Source organism: Apium graveolens, chromosome 2, assembly GCF_009905375.1.
Source record: "Apium graveolens cultivar Ventura chromosome 2, ASM990537v1, whole genome shotgun sequence".
NCBI lineage: Eukaryota > Viridiplantae > Streptophyta > Magnoliopsida > Apiales > Apiaceae > Apium > Apium graveolens.
Genome location: NC_133648.1, coordinates 74,905,983 through 74,927,785, shown reverse-complemented (window position 1 = coordinate 74,927,785; position 21,803 = coordinate 74,905,983). Strand labels below are relative to the sequence as shown.

At 36.1% G+C, this 21,803-nt stretch overlaps 1 protein-coding gene across 1 annotated transcript; it reads right to left on the bottom strand.

Moving 5' to 3' along the window:
* Positions 1-16,378: 16,378 nt before the first annotated feature.
* Positions 16,379-18,185, bottom strand: LOC141690748 (protein FAR1-RELATED SEQUENCE 5-like). The gene is made up of 2 exons (XM_074495526.1): positions 16,697-18,185; positions 16,379-16,437 (listed from the first exon to the last, which is right to left on the bottom strand). The coding sequence occupies exons 1-2, from the start codon at positions 18,183-18,185 to the stop codon at positions 16,379-16,381; spliced, it is 1,548 nt and encodes a 515-aa protein (XP_074351627.1).
* Positions 18,186-21,803: the final 3,618 nt, after the last annotated feature.

The following is a 21,803-nucleotide window of genomic DNA, read 5'->3' as shown; positions in this document are numbered from 1 at the left end:
CCCACAAAATTGCCCGCTTAGGCTTCTATTGTCTAGAAATGATGGACGATGCCAAAGAATATGTGAAGAGATGTGATCGTTTTCAGAAACATGCCCCAATAGTAAGGAAACCTCCCGAAATGCTCACTTCCATAAATTCCCCAATCCCATTTTCTATGTGGGGAATGGATATTCTCGGGCCTTTACCAATGGCCACTGCTCAAAGGAAGTTCTTGATTGTAGCGGTTGATTACTTTACCAAGTGGATTGAAGCTAAGCCCTTGGCAAAGATTACGATTAGCCAAGTCGCTCAGTTCCTGTGGGAGAATATTATGTGTAGGTACGGGATTCGGCGAATCTTGGTGACTGACAATGGAACACAATTCAACAATGAGGAGTTCAGGAAGTATTGTTAAGAGAATGAAATTGACTTGAGATTCACTTCTGTTGCTCACCCTCAAGCTAGTGGGCAAGCAGAGGTTGCAAATTGGATCATTCTAGATGGGTTAAAGAAGGGAATTGAAAAGTCCAGAAATAATTGAGTGGATGAAATACTGCCAATACTTTGGGCTTACAGAACTACATGTAGAGTCACAACAGGAGCAACGCCCTTCATGTTAGCATATGGAGCAGAAGCAGTTGTACCAGTAGAAATATCACATTCGTCCCCAAGGATCCAAGCATTCAACACTGAGGAAAATGAGGAGGGGAAAAGATTAGCCCTGGATTTAATAGATGAAGTACGAGATGCAGCGCACACAAAGATTGTGGAATATCAGAAAAAGCCTCTTTTTACTACCACCGGAGGGTGAAAGAGAGATTCTTCAAGCAAGGAGATTTGGTCCTAAGAAAGGTGGAAGCTTCTGGAGTAGGGCGGAAATGAAAGCTCATCCCAAATTGGGAAGGTCCATACAAGGTTAAGAGTGTTCAAGGAAGATGATCTTACAAATTAGAGACCATGGACGGAGAAGAAGTACCTCGGACTTGGCATACTCAAAACACGAAGATTTACTACATATAGTTCGTACTTATTAAGATGGTAACAAGGTTCAAAAGCACCGTGAAACTTTGTTTGCTTAGGGTTTTATATCTCAATTTTAGTAGGATTTACATTCTAGTTTGTGATTATCATGGTTGGACCCATTTTATATAAGGTTTTGAAAAACCAGGGTATATATTCTTAAGTTGAAGTTATTTCAAACTTTGAAGAGCCAAGTTATGATAATGCTTTGTTTACTTAGCAGAATTCGTGCTTTGATGAACAGAGTAATAAATAACAAAAGAAAGAGAAGTTCATGAATTCTTCTATTATAGGAATGCCATAAGCAGCATTTGCAAGTCTGTCATTTTCATTTATTTTTCAGTCTTGTTCCCATTATTCAACGCATGACTCTTAGAACTATGTGGTTCAGTTTGCTAATCAATCCAAAAAGCATCTAAAACTTAAAAATAAAGCTATAAAAGGCAAGCAAATAAAGCAAGGGAAATAACATAAATAAAACCCCGAAGGGTAACAAGGTTAAAGTATAATAAGTTAATACAAAGAAAACCACGATGGGATAATAAGAAAAGGAAACTAATCCAAATCCTTAAATAAATCATCATCATTCCCCTATCAGTAGTAGTAGGTGGAGGGAGAACGAGCCCGTCTTTCATAGGAGTACGTCTCGAGAAGGAGAAGCTGTGGCCTCAGCAGAATTAGTAGGAATGGGAGAAGGTGGAAGGTCCTCGAAAGGAGACCCTTGCCCAAGAATAGGAGGCACTGGGTAAGCCGCAAGAGTCACCTATGGCACCTTCTTCCCAATATCTCCCACAATCTGCTCCCAGCAGGTGGCAAAAGTAATAGAGAAGTTAGCATCATACTCAGCATTCAGGACCTCTTGAAAGTCCTCTGATGCCTTGTAGTCTGCTATCACCTCGTCTCGCCCCCTATGAACATCCAACTCCAGCCAACGAACTTTTTCCTTTTCCTCAGCTAACTCTCTTTCCACCTCCTGAAAGCGAGTAAAATTGGCCTCTAAAGCCTTGAGGTACCTATCTCTGACCCTCTCGGTGTTAGTCAGACTGGCTCTCACCTCCCTCAGGTTATAAAGGGCAGCCTGAAGGTAGGTGTTCATCTGCCAAAGATATATTTTAACACAAGTAGCTCTATGTGTAAAGGAAAAGCAAAAAACACTAAATAGGGGGAAATAGAAACTTACTGAAGCCACTGCCTGGGAACCAAGGCGCTCAATCTGAAGATCATCAGATGACTCCACGATCTCAGCCCGATCACGAGGTGTTACCACACTCTCGGACCACACGGAAGCCGCTTCGGAACTCCCTACGATGGTGTCCTTTCTCTGTAGGCCCCGGGTCACAGTAAGGCTAGTGTCCTCATCAAGGATGAGAGGCCTCTTGGATATAAAAGTGGGAACAACCTCTGTAATAGTGACCGAAGGGTCGTCACCAATCCTCACCCGCTTTCGCTGTGGGTTTCAACTGCGGAGCCGCGAGAGGCGCGGGACTCCCTTTTCTTGAAAATGGAGTTCAAAGATGCCTTAGCTGCAAAAGATGCAAAAAAATATTAAAAAAGCAATGATGCATGAAAAATAAATAACGAAGTTAAAAAGGGGAAAGAGATACCCTCGGGACCCAGGCCGCTTAGACCTAAATTTTATAAATTGCCCTCTAAAAGAATGAGAGCACAATGGTGCAAGTTATCAGCTGTTATGGCCTTGATGGCCTCATCTTCATTTATCCCCGATTTTAAATCTCTTAAAGACCCGTCTACGCTTTTAGAGAAATTGGGCATGAAATAATGGTCCCCACCCACCTCGGCGTCCATATATACATAAAACTACTCATCCTTCCAAGTAGGATATGAGTCAGGGTTGGTACTAGAAACAAAACAAGAATGAGCGAGAGACCTATGAACTATTTTGACCCATTCTTGGTCGTCAGGAGCATTTACAAATTAAACAAATAGCGAAAAATACAAACACTGGGCTTAAAATCATGTTTACGAGATTGGGCCATGTAACAATGAATAAAATGCCAAGAATTGGGCGTAAGTTGGGTTGGAAAGATGCGGGCTTCGGCTAAAAGACGAAAAACAAAAGGATATGGGGGAAGACGAAAACCAGCATAAAAAGTTTCTTTATACACACGATGGCCCCAGGCTTTAGGTAACAAGCCCTGTCATTTGGGCCTAAGGCCTCAGCCCTATAAGGAGCAGAAATTTCAAATAAACGAGCTATGACACCTACCTTGTCAGAATCATACTTAGAAGGGTAGTTATATGCATCTAAATGGAGCAAGTTAGGAAAGGCTTCACCAAACTCTGTTAAAAGATCCCTAAGAGAAATAACGGAAGCATGAACTAGGGATTTTTTACCTCGATTGGCCCTAGAAGGACGGGGGCGGCCAGGGGAGGCTGAGAATGGGAGGAGTCGGAATCTTCCATTGAAGTTCTTGCAAAGAATGTTTGAAACCCAAAAAAACCTTGAAGGTGGGGAAGAAGATGAAGATTAAATGGAATCTTCAAAAAAACCCATAAAGCAGTGAGAACTACGGCGGTAAAGAAAGTCGGAAATCACCTTGGGGTGGCAAAGAAAGAGAGAAAAAGTTGCAGAGAAAAGGTATGAGAGTGAGTTTTTTAGAAGTGATGTGTGATAAATGAGATCACACCTCATATAGCCCTCTATGCGGTAACTCAATCATCTTTGGGCCAAAAAAAAATGGGCCTGTCAAATTATCAAAGGCGGGAATCCTATAAAATTCAAAAATTTGAAATATACTACCAAATTCGAGAATACTCTTGAATGTTCCTAACCAAAAAAATAAAGGAATAAAATTATTTACCCGAAATTTGTGAAAAATCACGAGGGAAAATATAAGGTTTTTAACCACGTCTAGGAGACACAGTTCCTAAGCGTGGCTCAAACCATGTCTCCTAGGCGGGGGTAACCCACGCCTAGGAATTATGGGAGAATGAAACCCAACCACGTCTAGGAAGCATGAATCTTAGGCGTGGTTCATAAGTTGTCTCCTAGGCGGGGGTAACCCACGCCTAGGAATTATGGGAGAATGAAACCCAACCACGTCTAGGAAGCATGAATCTTAGGCGTGGTTCATAAGTTTTCTCCTAGGCAGAGGTAACCCACACCTAGGAATTATGGGAGGATAAAGCCCAATCACGTGCAGAAAGCATAATTCTTAGGCGTGATTTGTAAGTTGACGCCTAGGTGGGGTCACCCACACCTAGGAAGTATTGGAGCATGAAAGACCATCCACGGCCAGGAGACATAAATCCTCGGCGTGGTTTACAAGTTGTCTCCTAGGCGGGGATGACCTACGCCTAGGATGAATGCTAGCATAAGAGCCAACAACGCCCAAGAGACATAAATCCTAGGCATTGTTCACAAAGGCGGGGGTGACCCACGCCTAGGAGGCATGACACCCTGCAGCCCATTTTCTGATTATTTTATTAATCAGAATATGGGCAAAAATGAGGGAAATAGCTAAAAAAATCCCAGAAAATAGGGGAAAATAGAGGAAAAATCCAAAAAAATCAGAAAAATTAGGAAATAATTTCTAAAAATTATTTTTGAGCAAAATATTTTTGAAAAAATAAGAAAAATACCTATGAGTATTGGAATATTCCTGAAAAATCAAGGAAAAAACTTGAAAATACCAGAAGGTACCAAAAAATTCCCGGAAAAATAGGGAAGCCCATAAGGATGAATTCTAAAGGGAGCATCGTTGTAAATATTTAGGTCGCTCCACACTTTACAATAAAAATGATAGCTAGAAAAGGCATAAAGTTTAACTTCTACGAAATCTTCACCAAATTTTGTAAAAGTTGAGGGGCAAATGATATTGGCCTGAAATTAGCCTAGAAACGTAACTAATATTGAATTAATTAGACCTGGTGCGGTTCAATAATGAAGCCCGATTAATGAGGCCCGAAACCTTAATTATTTATTAATTTCATAATTAATAAATATGGTAAAATAACAACTCATTAAGTATATCTCATGAAAGATAGAATTCTTCATTGAGTAGCCTCCAATACATCCAAACCAATAAAGAATCTGTTTCCTACTTATTAGGACTCCAAAGTCTACCCTAAAATAGAGACTTATTCATCAAGTCTCCTAACCCTAATTTAATTCAAGGACATCCAATATCTATATAAAGGGTCTCACCCCTCAATTCAGAACTACGTTTTGGCTTGATTCTCTAAATTCACAGAGATGCATAGGCATCTTGTGAAGGCAGATTTAAACTACGAAACACAAGTGCAACCATTAAAGGCCTTAAGCTCTCGAACCCTTACAATAAATATCGCAGTAATTATAACCTAGTTTTTTACCCATAACAATTATCATATCTTGATTTTGTTTTAATTTCACAATTATTTTATATCCTTTTTTATATCTTTTGGCGGCACCAAGAAACTGTCAATAAATAAAATATAATCTTAGATCAAAAGTTGGTCAATTTAACCACCAAAAAGTAAAACTAGAAAGGGATGCATGAAGTATTATATAATGAAACTCAACAAATTTGTTCTTTTTTTTATCGTAGGTAACCCGCAGCCGCTACCCTTCGGGTATGTACTGGGTAAACCCTACGGGCTCACGCAATAGCCTGCAAACCATGTGAACCAAGGTAAATCGCAATTAAGTGACAGGCTCTGACTCAGAAGGCATAATCATAAATTCTCCTCCCGTGGGGATTCGAACTTGTGACCAAGAGGATAGTTATCCACTCTTTAACCTACTGAGCCAACCCTTACGGACAAATTCTTTTCATGTAATATAGCAATTGAGTTTAAAGGATAACTTGATATGTAATATTGTACATCAGTTTAAAGGAGAGTAAATGTCCAATTGTGAATTGCGATAAATTTGCATTGAAATTTGCAACACACAATGAAGTTGTTTTCAACTGAAAATCCGCAATATTCGAAGCAATATTATTTTAATTTATTTTTGTAGACCAAATGATACCATGACATTTACTATAAATTTAAATTTAAATAACCAAAAAATAATAATTAATTTCTTATCTACTCATCATAAGGCACGACAACATATTATACATTTAGGTTAAGTAAACTTAAAAATTTGTTAAAATTATACTATGTTATATGTATAGTTTATTAGTAAAATATTTATTTAATTAATTAATCGCCTGGTATTTCATTGATATACATTTTAAAAATCTAATTTAAGACTACGATACTTATATCTCAAGTCATAATTAAGAAAATTAATGAAAACATAGTATAACTTTAAATAAGCACGTAAATTTGAATGGTATATTTTTTAAATAAATTACATTTGCAATTTTTATTACATGTCAGTGAAAAAAATATCTTGAAACTCAATTAATTAATTTATTTTGTTTTATCTTATTTTTTTAATTATTTCTCGACGGTTTAAAAATAACGAAAAACAAATTATTTAATATATAAAATATTATATATGATGTATACACATACATATATATAATATTAAATTATTAAAAAATTAATAAAAAGAGCACCGCATAGCGCGGGCATAGGTCCCCAGCATAACTAAATAGATATAGATTCCAACGGAGATGACCAGAAGTATAATTCGTGTGTGAATTTACGTTGTACATAATAGAGGCCGGGACAGAAAAAGGTTGAAATCCGGAAATAATTCGCTATTTATTACAAAAATCTGGTTCGATATTATAAAGTAACACATGCATGTGATAATTGGTCGGGTCCCTGGAGTGGTGTCTATGTGAAAGGTAAATAGTACTAACCCCTTACTCCCGAATTTTAATTAGGAAGGAAAGTAAATGGTGGGTGAGTAAAGTAATTTCACTTACATTCATATATGTGTTCCCGAATTTTTAAAAGGAGCGAAAACAAGTGATAATAAATGTAAATTTAACAAACTTTCATTCCAAAACTTTCACTCCAAAAGTGGGATGAAAGTACTTTACCTCCTTATTACTTACTTCCTTCCCTTTAAAAAATTCGGGAGCGAGTACAAATAGCGAAAGAGAGGGGGCGGTTTAGATCAGACCGATTTTGGAGTAAAACTTGAATTAAATTGTAAAAAATGATTTTAAAAAATTGTCATCCGTATGCGATTAACTGTGTCAATTACGATTACGAATTTAAGATTATTGCGGATCAGTTAATGGTTCAATCATTTATTATAAAATAATTAATAATTTAAAAAAATCAAAGCACTAAATTTAATTTTAAATTACTTGATAAAATTATATTTAAAAATAAAATACAACATAATACTCAATGTATTTCTTATGGACGAAAGTCTTAACATTAACTTAAGATTAGTTATATATCTATAATATACTTGAAAAAGAAACTTGGCATATATGTGTAGATTTCGAAAACATAAGTTTAGTGAGCAAAAGTTTAAATACAACAGTTTTCGCACTGTATGCAGAAATTGGAAACAGTAAAATTAAGTGGCAAATTTTGCATCTTTAACGATGGTGAAGCTACTTGAATAAAGAACAACTTTTTAATAAATAAATGTATTTAGTTGTTAATTTATATGATATCAAGTGTATGTTTGAAATTATATTTTATTATAAATATAGTTCGCGGTTTACGGTTTGAGATTTGCGATTTTGATATTTTTAAAAATTTAAATCGCATTCAAATTGTAAATAAATAATTATTAAAATTTAAATTCGTAATGAATCCGCGTTCCGTGATTATTTATAAAAATATGATTCGATTATTAGTAATGGGTCCCTATCCACAGCCATAGTTGGATAGGGACCCTATCCAACCAACAAATCAGGACCATTGAAGTAAAAAATGAATGGCTAGGATCCGTTATTGCCGCTATGTTTCATTGCGAGGGCGTAATGAAATATTGCGGGAGTGGCCCACATACTCCATTCCCCTTTTTACCCTTTTTCTATGTTAATTCATTTATCAATGCTTTTTTAACTACATAAATATTAATTTAATAAGATATTATTCTTAATATTTCTGATTAAAAATATAATATTTAAAAAATATTATAAAATATTTTATAATAATATTAAATATTATATTTAATATTTAATATTCAATATTTTAAAAGTATTGAAACAATAAAATGAAATTAATATATTTAAATATTTAATAATATATATTAAAATAATAAAGGAAAATATTTTTGATATTTAAATATTTTAATTATTCAATATTTTTAATAATAAATGAAAATATTTGAATATTTGAAAATATTAATAATGTTAAACATTAATAATGTCAAATAAACACAAATATTATACCTCCGCAATGTTTCATTGCGTCCCCGCAATGTTTCATTGCGGTAGTCGTTTTACCTTACACACAGACACAGAAACTCAGGCACAGATACTCGCATATACACGCAGAAACTCAAAAATAGACACTCAAACATGACCATCAGCGACATTAAAGCGATTTGAGACAATTTCAATCACAACCACTCCACTGATCTTCTTGTTCATCAGGTATACAAACGATTTATAGCTATGCACACACTTATACACACGATTACACCAACACACACACGATTATACAATGAGTTTGAGTTTGAGTGCGATTTTATTCGATTACTATTCAATTTTTTTATGTGAATGTGATATTTGTTCGAAATTATGTTGATTATGTGATAATTAGGGTTCGAATTAGGGGTAAATTAGTTAATAATTAGGTTAAATTAGGTTTCGAATTAGGGGTAATTTAGATGGGTTTTGGGTGTATTTTGTAGTTTTTTTGATTTTAAGCTAATTTTTTATTAATGCCAATGAAGTGTTTGATGAAAGTCCTCTGAGAATTAGTTTGTTTTTACATTAGTAAGTAGCTGAAGAGTATCATTCTTAAGCTTGAGATTTTTTACATCAGTTGTCTAAACTGTTAATGTGTGAAGTACAATATTTTAAGATCATTGCTTGAATTCAAGTATAATTTATCTAACAGTAAACTTTATTTTTTGTTGCATTCTGGATAGAGTTTTTATGTCCACAAATTGTGATAATGCAACTCTACAAGATGGCATTCCACTCATTAGAATGTCATTTATTTATAAGAACATAGTAAGAATTCTTAAACTTGTCATTACCTATATCTTCTGCAGTTGTTGAGACACCAGATTGATAAAAAAAAATTGTGAATATCTTATTCTAGTATTCTTTGCCATTCCTCACTAATTTCTTTCTTCATGTATATCTAATAAGAGAATCTTTAAAACAAATGTATAACCAGTATTTTAACCAAGAATTGTGGAATCATGCTACATTATCTAATCTTATATCTACTACTCAAGTCATAAGAGTCCATATAAATAATATTATCATTCAGAAGCTGTGGGATTGGTGTTGTTAGTGACAGCATTGAAATTTCTACTCAAGATTCTCAATGCTGGTTCCATGGCTAAAGAAAGAGCCACAGTTTTAGTCCAACTAAAATCAGAATTTTGACATATCGAAAACTGGAGTTTTAAAACACAGAAGTAGCTGAAGAGTATCATTCTTAAGCTGAAAGAATGTTTGTTTTCTTTTTCGTAATTACTGTTTGTTTGGAGTTGTACTGATGTGCTTTTTGGTTTAAAATATTGCAGATACTATGGACATGGAGTGTGGACCTCTTGATCGATCCTTGCTCACTATGCAGGACCGCCATATTAGCAGTCTGATCTGGGAGGGCGGGGATAGGAATACCGTAGATGTTAGACAGCTGACAGCGAGGATGGGTGAGTGGCATATACTTCCAGATCAGCAGGCTCTGTTGGATGCATATGGTTTTGGGGCGTTCGGCAACCCCCGAGTGGTTCGGCAGAATGACATCAGACTCAATACGGCCTTGATTGAGAGGTGGAGGCCAGAGACTAACACATTCCATCTGCCGTGTGGGGAGATGACTATTACTTTGAAGGATGTTTATATGATTCTGGGATTACCGGTTACTGGCCGTCCTCTCACCCAAGGCGAGCTTGAGCACTCGAAGGCGTGGTTCATGAAGAACTGGGAGGATCCGTCTATGTCAGAGCAGGAGCGCAGGGAGTTCTATAAGGATGGGCTGCATTTTAACCAGCTGAGGAACCGGTACGGGGCGAGAGCTGATACCAGAGATATGGATGCTGCTCAGATTGAGGTGCAGTGCAGAGTGCATACACGAGCCTATATGTTATTTATTATTGGAGGCGTGCTTTTCCCTACATCTTCACGGGACGTGGTGCATCCCCGGTATATGCAGCTGCTGATGGAGGAGTCGGAGATTCGTGATTATGCATGGGGTGCAGCTGTTTTGGCACACTTGTACATATCACTGACTTTGTCGGCTGATAGGTCTGTTCGCACCTTTAACGGGTGTAGTCTGCTATTGATGTTGTGGGCTTACGAGAGATTGGCACCCGGGAGGCCGGAGATTGCGCCTCAGCAGGAGATTCGGTGGCCGAGGGCGTGCGCGTGGGCTGAGCCAGTGAAGGTTAGTAGAGTAAACCCCCACCACCATACACGTAACTACCGGGGTGATTTGGACAGTTTACAGCTACACTGGTGACATGGCAGCCGTATACCAGACTTTACGAGAGAGAGGCTGATCCTGATGATGTTGATGCTACTCATTTCCCGGTGTGCCGTCATATGGCTCTTGGACGTATCCCGATGGTAGCATTTGAGATCATTGAGTACCAGTATTCTGATAGGGTACTGAGACAGTTTGGGATGTGCCAGCATATACCGGATGATCCGTTTGACCACGTTGTTCTGAGGTTGGAGAGACAGTCTTCTTTTCAGCGGCCTCACCGTCTTGCTATGCATCAGCAGTATGTTGCTGAGTGGGAGAGTTATGTGGCTACGGGCGGGCCGGAGATTGTTGAGGGCGGGTTTGTATCTTTCGCCGAGTATATGCAGTGGTATAGACGGGTAAGTAAGATAAGGATCGCTCGTTGTGTACCCCCTGAGGGCGATATCATACAGCCCCGTGACTGGTACCCTCAGCAGATGATGGGTGATGCGGTATGGTATTCTTCACTTGTTTCCAATTGTAGTCTTTACCTGTTTTCCTACAACTATTTAGGTTATTTTCCCGTGAATTATCGTTAATTCCCTACAACTACTTATAAAATGGATTAAAAATGAAAATAAGGACTTATTTAGGTTAGTTTCCCGTGAATTATCGTTAATTCCCTACAACTACTTGTAAAATGGATTAAAAATGAAAATAAGGACTTATTTAGGTTATTTTCCTGTGATTAATCATTAATTCCCTACAACTACTTGTAAAATGGATTAAAAATGAAAATAAGGACTTATTTAGGTTATTTTCCCGTGAATTATCGTTAATTCCCTACAACTACTTGTAAAATGGATTAAAAATGAAAATAAGGACTTATTTAGGTTAATTTCACGTGAATTATCGTTAATTCCCTACAACTACTTGTAAAATGGATTAAAAATGAAAATAAGGACTTATTTAGGTTATTTTCCCGTGAATTATTGTTAATTCCCTACAACTACTTGTAAAATGGATTAAAAATTAAAATAAGGACTTATTTAGGTTATTTTCCTGTGAATTATCATTAATTCCCTACAACTACTTGTAAAATGGATTAAAAATGAAAATAAGTACTTATTTAGGTTAATTTCCCGTGAATTATCGTTAATTCCCTACAACTACTTATAAAATGGATTATCGTTATTTATTTGTAGTTAGAGAGTGCTATGAAGATGACATACATGATCCACATGCGCGGCCCTCCTAGCTGGTTCTATGATGTCATTCCCGATTTTCTCGCACATTATGATCGGGTAATGACTGAGTGGAAGGGTCTTGGATACAGTAGGCCCGCTTTCATCAGACCGAAAGATATTCAGCAGCCTCTTGTTGAGCGTCAGCCTCCTTCTGGAGATGCACGTGAGGTAGACATTCATGATACAGCTCCTAGTAGCTCGCAACAGACAGCGCCCCCTATCTTTCAGGAGTGTCCTCGTGAGGTACTAATAACTATCATTCACGAACTTGTGATCTTTTTAATTTCATCTATTGAATATGTAAATGACCTGTGTGTCTTTAATTTACATTAATGGCAGGATGAGACCGGTGGTCCTGAGGAGGATACCGCAGTACTTGTCCCCCCTAAACATCCACGTGAGGTATAAATTTCTAACAAAAGCTTTCATTTCATGCATCGTAGAAATTCGATTAATATGTCTGTGTCGGCTGTAATTGCAGGAGGTTCAGTCTACTGGTGATATTCCAGCCACCCATGCTCCTACACATGTATCTATTCCCCCTCAGGTACAAATATTTTATAAATATTGTCCTCCTGTGCACTTACATATTTACAGCTTCTTGTGTTGAATAATGTTTATGTATTGGCTTGTAATTGCAGGTTGAGGTTCAGTCTACTGGTGATGTTCCACCCGCCACTGCTCCTACACCTGTATACATTGCCTCTCTGGTACAAATCTTTGACAAATATTGTCCTCCTATGCACTTACACATTTTTAGTTTCGAGTGTTGAATATGTTTATGTATCGGCTTCAAATTGTAGGTTGAGGTTCAATCTCCTGCTGATGTTCCACCCACCACTGCTCCGACACCTGTATCCATTCCCCCTTAGCTACAAATATTTAACAAATATTGTCATTCTATGCACCTAAAATATTTTAGCTTCGTGTGTTGAATATGTTTATGTATCGGCTTCCAATTGCAGGTTGATTATACTACTCCAACACCATTCCACAGATCTATGACATTTCAACCTATTCCACTAAAGGTATTATTTGTTCCCTACTATGTCAACTAAATGGGATTAAAATAGATTAATTCCCTACAACTAGTTATAAATGGATTAAACTAAGTGTTAAATGTATACTTAATTTATGGATTGCAGATGCCTATTACTCCAGAATCTTTAGAGGCCTCTTCCTCCCTTGTCACTCCATATGTACATTTGGGCATAGGTGAGTCTTCTGTTCCTAGTGAGCTACGGGACATGTTTGATGTAATAACTCTTAACTCTTTTTTAAAGTAAATGGCCTTAGATTAACTAGTTCCAAATATGCTAATTGTGTTTTTGTTTATTTTGTAGATAGACTCAATTGAAGATTTGGCGGAGGATGCGGCGAAACAAGGTGGTCCTGAGCGGCGTGGTGATATGACAAGGCCACTAAAAAATCGGAAAGTGAGGTGGTTGTATCGGCATTTCTGGAGTTTAGAGGTTGATTACATTTGGCGTGATCACAGTGAGCGGGGCATTACTTATCCTCTTACACATAGCCAAGTAACAACTTTGCGACCAGAGTTTTGGGTGGAGGATGATGTTCTCAATGCCTATGGTGAACTCTTAAGACTTAGAGAGGATAAACTCTGGGAAAAATGGGAAAAAATTCCCAGAACTGAAAGTTTCAAGCCCAGGCGGTATTTCATTGCTCTTAGCTTTTTCATGGCGATGGCACTTGAGTTTTGTCCTAACTTGAAGGTACTCTATTAAACAAATAGCAATGCTCCAACCTGCTTTTCTATAAACAGATATCAATTATGCTGTATAAATGTTAACCTATTTTTTGACTTGTAATTGTAGGCTTCTCCGAGTGCCATAAAAGGTGATGCCAAGAAGTCAATGGAGAAGTTCTTTAGAGATTATGCTAACAAGGGGGGTAGCTTGCCTCTTCAGTTTTGTGACTTTGCATTTTTCCCCACGTGTGATAGCTCTCATTGGTTCTTGTTTGTTGTTAATCTCAACAAAATGAGAGTGCTAAACATTGATCCTCTTAGGGATGACAAAGACACAACAGGGAACATCGCTCACCCCTTCCAGTATTACATTATGGTAACTATATCATTCTTTAATTCCCTACCAGTAGTTTTAAATAGATTAATAATTAAATAATGACTTGTTAGGTTCATTTCCCGTGAAATATCATTATGGTAACTATATCATTCTTTAATTCCCAACCAGTAGTTTTAAATAGATTAATAATTTAATAATAACTTGTTAGGTTCATTTCCCGTGAAATATCATTCTTTAATTCCCTACCAGTAGTTTTAAATAGATTAATAATTAAATAATGACTTGTTAGGTTCATTTCCCGTGAAATATCATTCTTTAATTCCCTACCAGTAGTTTTAAATAGATTAATAATTAAATAATGACTTGTTAGGTTCATTTCCCGTGAAATATCATTCTTTAATTCCCTACCAGTAGTTTTAAATAGATTATTAATTAAAAAATGACTTGTTAGGTTCATTTCCCGTGAAATATCATTCTTTAATTCCCTACCAGTAGTTTTAAATAGATTAATAATTAAATAATGACTTATTAGGTTCATTTCCCGTGAAATATCATTCTTTAATTCCCTACCAGTAGTTTTAAATAGATTAATAATTAAATAATGACTTGTTAGGTTCATTTCCCGTGAAATATCATTCTTTAATTCCCTACCAGTAGTTTTAAATAGATTAATAATTAAATAATGACTTGTTAGGTTCATTTCCCGTGAAATATCATTCTTTAATTCCCTACCAGTAGTTTTAAATAGATTAATAATTAAATAATGACTTGTTAGGTTCATTTCCCGTGAAATATCATTCTTTAATTCCCTACCAGTAGTTTTAAATAGATTAATAATTAAATAATGACTTGTTAGGTTCATTTCCCGTGAAATATCATTCTTTAATTCTCTACCAGTAGTTTTAAATAGATTAATAATTAAATAATGACTTGTTAGGTTCATTTCCCGTGAAATATCATTCTTTAATTCCCTACCAGTAGTTTTAAATAGATTAATAATTAAATAATGACTTGTTAGGTTCATTTCCCGTGAAATATCATTCTTTAATTCCCTACCAGTAGTTTTAAATAGATTAATAATTAAATAATGACTTGTTAGGTTCATTTCCCGTGAAATATCATTCTTTAATTCCCTACCAGTAGTTTTAAATAGATTAATAATTAAATAATGACTTGTTAGGTTCATTTCCCGTGAAATATCATTCTTTAATTCCCTACCAGTAGTTTTAAATAGATTAATAATTAAATAATGACTTGTTAGGTTCATTTCCCGTGAAATATCATTCTTTAATTCCCTACCAGTAGTTTTAAATAGATTAATAATTAAATAATGACTTGTTAGGTTCATTTCCCGTTATTTGCAGGAAAAGTTGATCCCATATATGCTCAATTATTTGCATCCATCTCGATTTCCATTAAAATATATTCGGGTTCATGGTCTTGATGCTCGACCCAAGCAAGATGGTGGCAATGATTGTGGTGTGTATGTATCCAAGTACATGGACGCTATGCTCAACGGGATCTCCTTGCCATCAGCTGTGTGGAACCCTAAAGTTGATGTACAGACTTTTCCCTATCAGATGGCGCACGAGTTATCAAAAGGGGTTGCTAGACACATTTCTGAGTGGGGCATTCGACAAAGAGAGGCAGGACACTAGTTTGTTATTTGATTAGTGACTTGTAGTTACTTTAGTTAGTTGTACATATTTTTCCGGGTTGTATTTTGTTTAGATTGGTTGTATTTATTTTGGTTGGTTAGATGTATTTATTTTAGTTGATTTGTTTGTAGTTGGCATATCAAGGCCATTTTTTTTAAGTTTGGTTTGGTTTGGTTTGTTTATAGTTGGCATGTCAAGGCCATTCATTTTTAAGTTTAGTTTGGTTTGGTTTGTTTTTTTTATAGTTGGCATGTCAAGGCCATTCATTTTTAAGTTTAGTTTGGTTTGGTTTGTTTGTAGTTGGCATGTCAAGGCCATTCATTTTTAAGTTTAGTTTGGTTTGGTTTGAAATTTTACAGGTTTTTGGTTGACTTAAAAATAAATAGGTCATGCCGGTTTTTTTATTTTACAGGTAAAGTTTAACTTAAAAACAAATAGGTCATGCCGAATTTGTTATTATGTACTTTGAATATTAATGAATTTTAATTAAATATTTTCAATGTTGTTAATGTTAGTACTTGTTAAGTATTATATAAAAAGTTTTATATAAAAAATAAATCATTTGCAAGTGCAGTGACCAATATGCAAAATTCGGCAAAGCCCAGTTTAGGCCCGCAATGTTTCATTGCAGATGCCGCAATGTTTCATTACGGATGCAGCATTATTTCATTGCGGGGGTAATCTGGGTTTTGCATAAATTTGCAGATTGGTCATTGCACTTGCAAATGATTTATTTTTTATATAATACTTTTTCTGTTTTACAGAAAACTTTCTACCCAATTTTGGAAAAAAAAATCTTCAAAAATAACTTTTTTTCAAATTTGTTTTTGGAGTCACTTCTTTTTTTGGGATTATTAATAATGGCAACAAGTACTAACATTAACAACATTGAAAATATTTGATTAAAATTCATTAATATTTCAAAGTACATGATAAGAAATTACAATCAATTTTTTCCTTTTTTTCCTAATAATCTCGAGGGACAATTTCTTCTATCATGGCCTTCTTCCCTCGCCCCACAAAAACTGCACTTTCGAAATTGTTTATTTGAACTTGACGTCTCGATACCACTTTTGAATCTAACCGCTTTTGGACGTCCTTTTGTTTGTGACCTTGGGGGATCTAATAACGGATCATCTTCTTCATCACTTTCATAGTCCTCATTTATTTTTTTCTCTCTCTTTTCTCCCGGAAAAGACTTAATCACATACTCCTTTTCTCTCTTGATCACGCTCATCAAGTAATTGTACCGCGGAACGGAACAACTACCAACAACGGACAAACCTTGGAAAGCTTTACACAATCCACTATATCTTGCCGTTTGAGATTCTACAACATTACCAAGCATCCGAGGCGTACACGGTAGAGGTCCCGCAACTTTGTTTCCATTTATTGTCCACCTCATTGTTACAAGATCTGGTGGTATCATCGTCTTTTGTTTCTTGTTAAGGTAACGGATCATGTGTCTACATATCATCCCAGAATGTTCAAATTTTTTACATGTACAAGAATAACTCCCGTCGATGGAAACCTTCAAGAAAAAATTCCTTCTATTAATCTCCGGCAAGGTGGACTTTTCTACCAAATACATCTTTGAAAGATAATCTCCACAACCTTTCATGCTTTTCACAACAAAAGATTGACTTTTTTGAAGCTCTTTTTGAAATCGCTTAAACATCTCTTTTGTGTATATCTTGGAGGCATGTATCTCCATTGGCGAGTTAGAGAATAGTCTCCTTTCCTTGTACTCGGTGTCAAAATCGGCTTGAACCTCCCGTAAATATTGTGAGTCCAAAGTTTTTTGTGAATTCTCAATGAATTCTTTCAAACCGGTCGACGCTTTCGCATACTCATCAAAAAATGAATTCATAGACTCGCTCCTTGAGGTGGTAGTCATACCGGCGGCAAAATGTTGTTTTGTGAAAGCAAAAACCCATTGCCGTCTAATTGCATACATATCATTTAGCCAATTGTGATTTTCAAGATCATATTTCTCTTTCAAGTCCTCCCACCTACCTTCAAATTCCGTTGGTGACAATGACTTGTAGATACATGCATTAAAATCCGTCTTGAACTCCGAGTATTGAGTATACAAAGTAGATAGTTTCTCGGTAAACTTGCTACTAATATGCCACGTACAATATGTATGGTTGGTGTTAGGCATAACCTCAGAAATGGCATTACTTAAAGCGATGTCTTGATCCGTAATAATGGTAATAGGTGGCTTGTTATCGACCGCTTCCAACCAAGTCTTCAAAACCCATCTATAAGTAGTCTCTTTCTCGTCCCTTATAAGTGCAAATCCAAACAAAATATTTTGGTAGTTGTGATTCACTCCCGTAATTGGAATAAAAGGCATGTCATACCTATTAGTCCGATATGTCGAGTCGAAAGTCACCACATCTCCAAAATTCTTGTACGAGTTAAGCGAACAAGGATCAACCCACACCAAACCCCTAACCCGATTCTCCTCATCCACATCCACTCGGTAGAAAATATTTCCATCACTTTGTTTTTGCAAGTCTCGTAACAAAACCAATCCATACTCCGCATCACTGGAATCAAAAACCCGTCTTCGAATGTCAGGTATTACATTTCGTACGTCTTGAGCGGAAAAACCAATTTTTTCAATACCACCACACGTCTCACTAACTAAATTCATCACTTTCGGGGTCTCGATACCCGATTTGTTGAATAACTCAATCAAAGATCGGGTAAACGGATCTATGTTGCGTGATCTTTGCATGAAATTTACCTTATCCGATGTAACCATAGTGTTAGATATATTTGATAATGTCATGGCTAATATGTTTTATGTTTAGCTTTCAGATCTTACTTGAACAGGATAAATCAGTACTTAACTGTTGATCAGTACTTATACTGGAAGTCAGGACTTAAGGATATCAGTACGTATGTTATCAGGAGATAATCATCAGAAGATAAATATTAGAACTTAAGTGCTGAAGGATAATCAGATAAGGACAGTAGCTGATTAAAGGAAAGAAGATCAAGATAAACATAAGAAGAGATATGCATGAAGAAGAAATTCCGTAAAGAATGGAATACTTGGAAGAAAAGATATCTGATTGATATATTTTAGGAAGCAGAATTATATTCCATATCAATTAGCGATTATCTTGTAACTGTGTAGTATATAAACACAGACATAGGGTTTACACTAAAAGTGTTATCATTATTAGAGAAGATTATTCATTGTAACCCTAGCAGCTCTCGTGATATTTGTTCATCACTGAGAGGTAACAGTTCCATACTGTAACAGAGTTTATTGTTTCAATAAAGTTTGTTTTCTGTTACTTAAGTTCTTAAAGTTCGATTTGAGTGTACTATACACTGTATTCACCCCCTCTACAGTGTGTGTGTGTGACCTAACAATTGGTATCAGAGCCTATCTGTTAACATACATACAGTTAAAGATCCAAACACAATCATGTCGGACACAGAAACTCCAACTAAGCCTACCAAAACTGAGGAATCACCAAAGACACAAATTCAGAGTCGGTATGACACCATCAGAGTTCCCATACTGAGACCATCTGAATATCCCATATGGAAGGTAAGGATGACCATGTTCCTGGAAGCAACAGATCCAGAATACCTTGATAGAATCAAGGAAGGCCCTCACAAACCAACCAAGCTTGCTATTGCAGTTGCAGGTGAAGCAGCAAAGACCGTACCAAAAGAGAAGAGTGATTATACTGCTGAAGACATAGCATCAATTGCTAAGGATGCTAAGGTACGACACTTACTGCATAGCGTCATTGATAATGTAATGTCAAACAGGGTAATCAACTGCAAGACTGCTAAGGAGATATGGGATGCTCTGGAAACAAGGTGTCAGGGAACTGACACAATTAAGAAGAACAGGAAGACAATACTCACTCAAGAGTATGAACACTTTGACTCAAAGACTAATGAGTCATTGAATGATTTATATGATAGATTTGTCAAACTTTTGAATGATTTGTCATTGGTTGATAAAGAGTATTATCTTGAAGATTCAAACCTTAAGTTCCTGTTAGCTCTTCCTGAATGCTGGGATTTGAAGGCAACGATAATAAGAGACAACTACAATCTTGATGAAACAACTCTTGACGAAATCTATGGAATGCTCAAGACTCATGAGCTGGAGATGGAACAAAGAAGCAAGAGGAAAGGAGGAAAGTCAAGGACAGTTGCTCTTAAGGCTGAAGAAGAATTCCCCAAAGCAGCTTCCTCAAAGAAAGACAAGGGTAAAGCTCTTTTCATAAAGTCTGATACTGAGTCATCAAGTTCTGAGAGTGATGATGACTCAGATTCTGAAAGCTTGCCTGAGACTGATGCTGATGAGGAGATGATGAAGCTGTGTGCTCTTATGGTGAAAGGAATCACAAAGATTGCATACAGGAAGTTCAGGAAGGGAAAGAAGTTTTCCAGGAAAGACATAAGTTCTGATAAGAAGAATTTCAGAAGATCTGAAGGCAGAGGAGGAAAGTCTGACAGAGGAGATTACACCAATGTTAAATGCTATAACTATGGTGAGAAAGGCCACATATCTCCTGACTGCAAGAAGGTAAAGGGTGACAAAGGCAAGGCTCTTGTCACAAAGCAGAAAAGCTGGACAGATACCTCAGACTCTGAAAGTGAGGAAAACTATGCATTGATGGCAAACGCTGATAAAGAAAGTGCTGAGAGCAGTTCTGAAGCTGCTGAAACAAAGGTACCTCAGACTACTTATGCTTTTCATACTGATGATATTAATGAGTTGAGAAGATATCTTAAAACCATGTTTGTTAGTTATAGAGATCAAACTTTAACATGTGAAAGATTAACTTCTGAAAATCTTGCATTTAAGAAAAGAAATGATTTCTTAGAAAAAGAGTTAGTCATGTTCCATCAAACTCAGAAGGATAGAGATGATGCTTTTTATGTTAGGAATGAAGTGCTACAATTAAATGAATCTCTAAAAACTGAGTTAGAAAAGGAAAGAGAGATTATCAGGACTTGGACTAACTCTGGCAAAATAACTCAAAATTTGCTAAGTAGTGGAAACTGGAAAGAGGGCTTAGGTTATGGAGAAGATAAGAAAGATAAAGGAACTGAAGAAATTAAGTCTGTTGATAAGCAAAAGCCAAAGTTAAAACCTGTTAAGTTTGTAACTGTAAAGTCTGAAAATGAAAAATCAGAAGTTACAAAGGAATCAACTTCTGACAAACTAAAACAGGAAAAGACAGCTGAAGTGAACATAGGCTTAATGACAAAGAAGCAGCTTAAGCATAAGCTGAAAGATGTCAAGAATGCAAACAAGGTAAAATCACCTAGGAAAAATAGGAATGGAAAGGAAGGTGTGAATAAAAGCAATGATATAAACCTGATCCTGATGCTCCTAGGAAAACATGTCATAACTGTGGAAGTTCTAACCATCTGGCTTCTTTTTGCAGGAAGAATAAGAATATTAACTCCTTACCTTCAAAATCAGGAGTTAAGAGTCAGTCTGTTAGATACAAACCACAAAATCCTTGTTTTCATTGTGGTAGTTTATGGCATTCCATTTATACTTGTAAGGAATATCATAGTTTGTACTATGATTATTATCAAATAAAACCTTCTTTGAAGAAAGTTTCCATTGTTCCTTCTAGTGTAAATTCTGATTCAAAGTCTGATAGTGTAAGTTCTGATAAGAAAAATGTTAACATAAACTCTGATGCTAAATCCGCTGCAAATGTTAACAAACTTAATAAGGCCAAAGGATCCAAGCAAGTCTGGGTCCTTAAAATTAATAATTAGTGGTCTTTGTGATTGCAGGGTAACAGGAAAAATATTCTAGTTCTGGACAGTGGATGTTCAAGACATATGACTGGAAATAAGGCCCTGCTATCAGACTTTGTGGAGAAAGCTGGCCCAAGTGTTTCTTATGGAGATGGCAACATTGGAAAAACATTGGGATATGGCAATATCAATCTTGGAAATGTCATAATTAAACAAGTAGTTCTAGTCTCAGGACTTAAACACAACCTACTGAGTATAAGTCAAATCTGTGACAGAGGTTATCATGTTGATTTCTTTGAAGAACACTGTGAAATTATAAGTAAATCTAAAGGCAAAGTTATTCTGAAAGGATACAGGCGTGGTAACATTTATGAAGCTAAGCTTTCAACAAGTACTGATGGTTCTGCAATCTGTCTGATGAGTAGAGCATCAATTGAAGAAAGCTGGAATTGGCATAAGAAACTCTCTCATTTAAATTTCAACAATATAAATGAACTGGTCAAGAAAGATCTTGTGAGAGGATTGCCAAACACAGTATTTGCTCCTGATGGTCTTTGTGATTCATGTCAGAAAGCCAAACAAAGAAAATCTTCATTCAAGAGCAAGACTGAATCATCAATTCTTG